We start from the raw sequence: 1419 nt of genomic DNA, 5'->3' as shown, positions 1-1419 counted from the left end.
GGCAGATTGGGGCCCAGAGCAGGAAAGGAATTTACCCAACATTACTCAGCAAATGAGTGGCTGAGGCAGGACTAGAATGCAGATGTTGTCCCACAAAGATTTTACCCCTGACCTGTTGCAGCCCCTATATGTCCACCATTTGAGTGACTTCTTATGGTGTGCCGAAGTCTCCCGTGGACTGGAACATGTTTACCTGGTGCAGGAACAGGGTCACTCTGCATGCCACCATCTGGAGCCCCTCAGACAGCAGGAAATGTCACCTCCCAGGGCGGGTCAGCATCTCCGCAGCCTCCTCTCCTTGAGCCAGGGCATCCCAAAGCCCCGGGAAGGGGAGAGGTGCCAAGGTCATCTCACTCTGCTTGGCCTTGAAAGGACTTAGTGAGTCCCAGGGCCCCACCGGGACCCCCAGATGCCTCCTCCCCCTTCCAGCGTCTCGAGTCTGGCAAAGGCAAGTCCAATTACAGGCTGAAACCTCCCAGATCAAGGGTCGGCCCAGCCCCAGGAGACACCTTGCTCAGGTCTGTTTGGACCTCAGAGGTTCCTCTTTCTCCCCTGCCCAGGTGCCCGCAGGACCCAGTGGCAGGGCAGCTGCTCTCCGACCTCTTTACCAACAGAAAGGAGAACATTACTCTCAAGTTGTCCGAAGACTGTCTTTACCTGAATATCTACACTCCTGCTGACTTGACCAAGAAAAGCAGGCTGCCGGTAAGCCGTGGGGACCCCTGGCCCAGACATGCTGGTTCCACAGCCACGGGGTCTTCCGGTGCAGTGAGACAGACAATAATCACATGCAAATTAGTAAATGAATGATGTGATATGTTAGAAGGTGACAAATGCATTGGAACAGAAAGAAACAGCTGAGCAGGCGAGGGAGGTCAGAAGTAATGATCCTCTTATTCTCTTGTCTTGCCCTTCGGCACCGTTGGGGGCTGTGGGTGGGGAGGCGTGTGGGTGGGGAATGTACCAGCCTGTTGCTCTCATGAGCTCTCAAGGCCCAGGCGTGCTAGCTACCTACTCACGAGCAGAGCAATGGTGGATGTGCCCAATCGCCCAGGCCAAGTTGGGCAAAAGAGCCCAAAGGTTCCAGCTGGCCTCACAGCCGTGCCCAGAGCACCTCAGACACCTGCATGCATCAACCCAGGCATGATTCACCTCCTCAGGTGGGGTGGAGGTGAAGGCAGCTGGGGAGGGGGCAGCACGGCCAGGACTGCTCAGGGGCCCCAGGGTTTGCAGAGAAAACACAGGTTTCCACATGTCAGTTTCCCCTACTGACATGGAACCACTGGGGGAGTTCGTTGTACATCTGTAAGGCACAGCTTAATCGTCCCATATTCTCTCATGCTCACTGAAGGACAAGAGTGATTACTCTTTGTTACTAGATTAAGACTCTGATACCCAGAGCAGTTGAGACAGGATTTC

At 55.0% G+C, this 1419-nt stretch overlaps 1 protein-coding gene across 1 annotated transcript in view; it reads left to right on the top strand.

Moving 5' to 3' along the window:
* Window positions 1-429: 429 nt before the first annotated feature.
* The window catches only part of LOC105817045 (liver carboxylesterase 1-like), a gene marked incomplete at its 5' end in the record, with an annotated part of 42210 nt that continues 41220 nt past the window's right edge, over window positions 430-1419 (top strand). Inside the window, one exon of the mRNA XM_012652659.1 lies at window positions 430-705. Within this exon, the coding sequence (XP_012508113.1) occupies window positions 430-705 (276 nt within the window). The remainder of the gene's footprint in view (window positions 706-1419) is intronic.

Source organism: Propithecus coquereli, unplaced genomic scaffold (assembly GCF_000956105.1).
Source record: "Propithecus coquereli isolate 6110/MARCELLA unplaced genomic scaffold, Pcoq_1.0 Scaffold395, whole genome shotgun sequence".
In the NCBI taxonomy this organism is placed as follows: Eukaryota; Metazoa; Chordata; class Mammalia; order Primates; family Indriidae; genus Propithecus; species Propithecus coquereli.
This window is presented reverse-complemented; position numbering and strand designations above follow the sequence as displayed.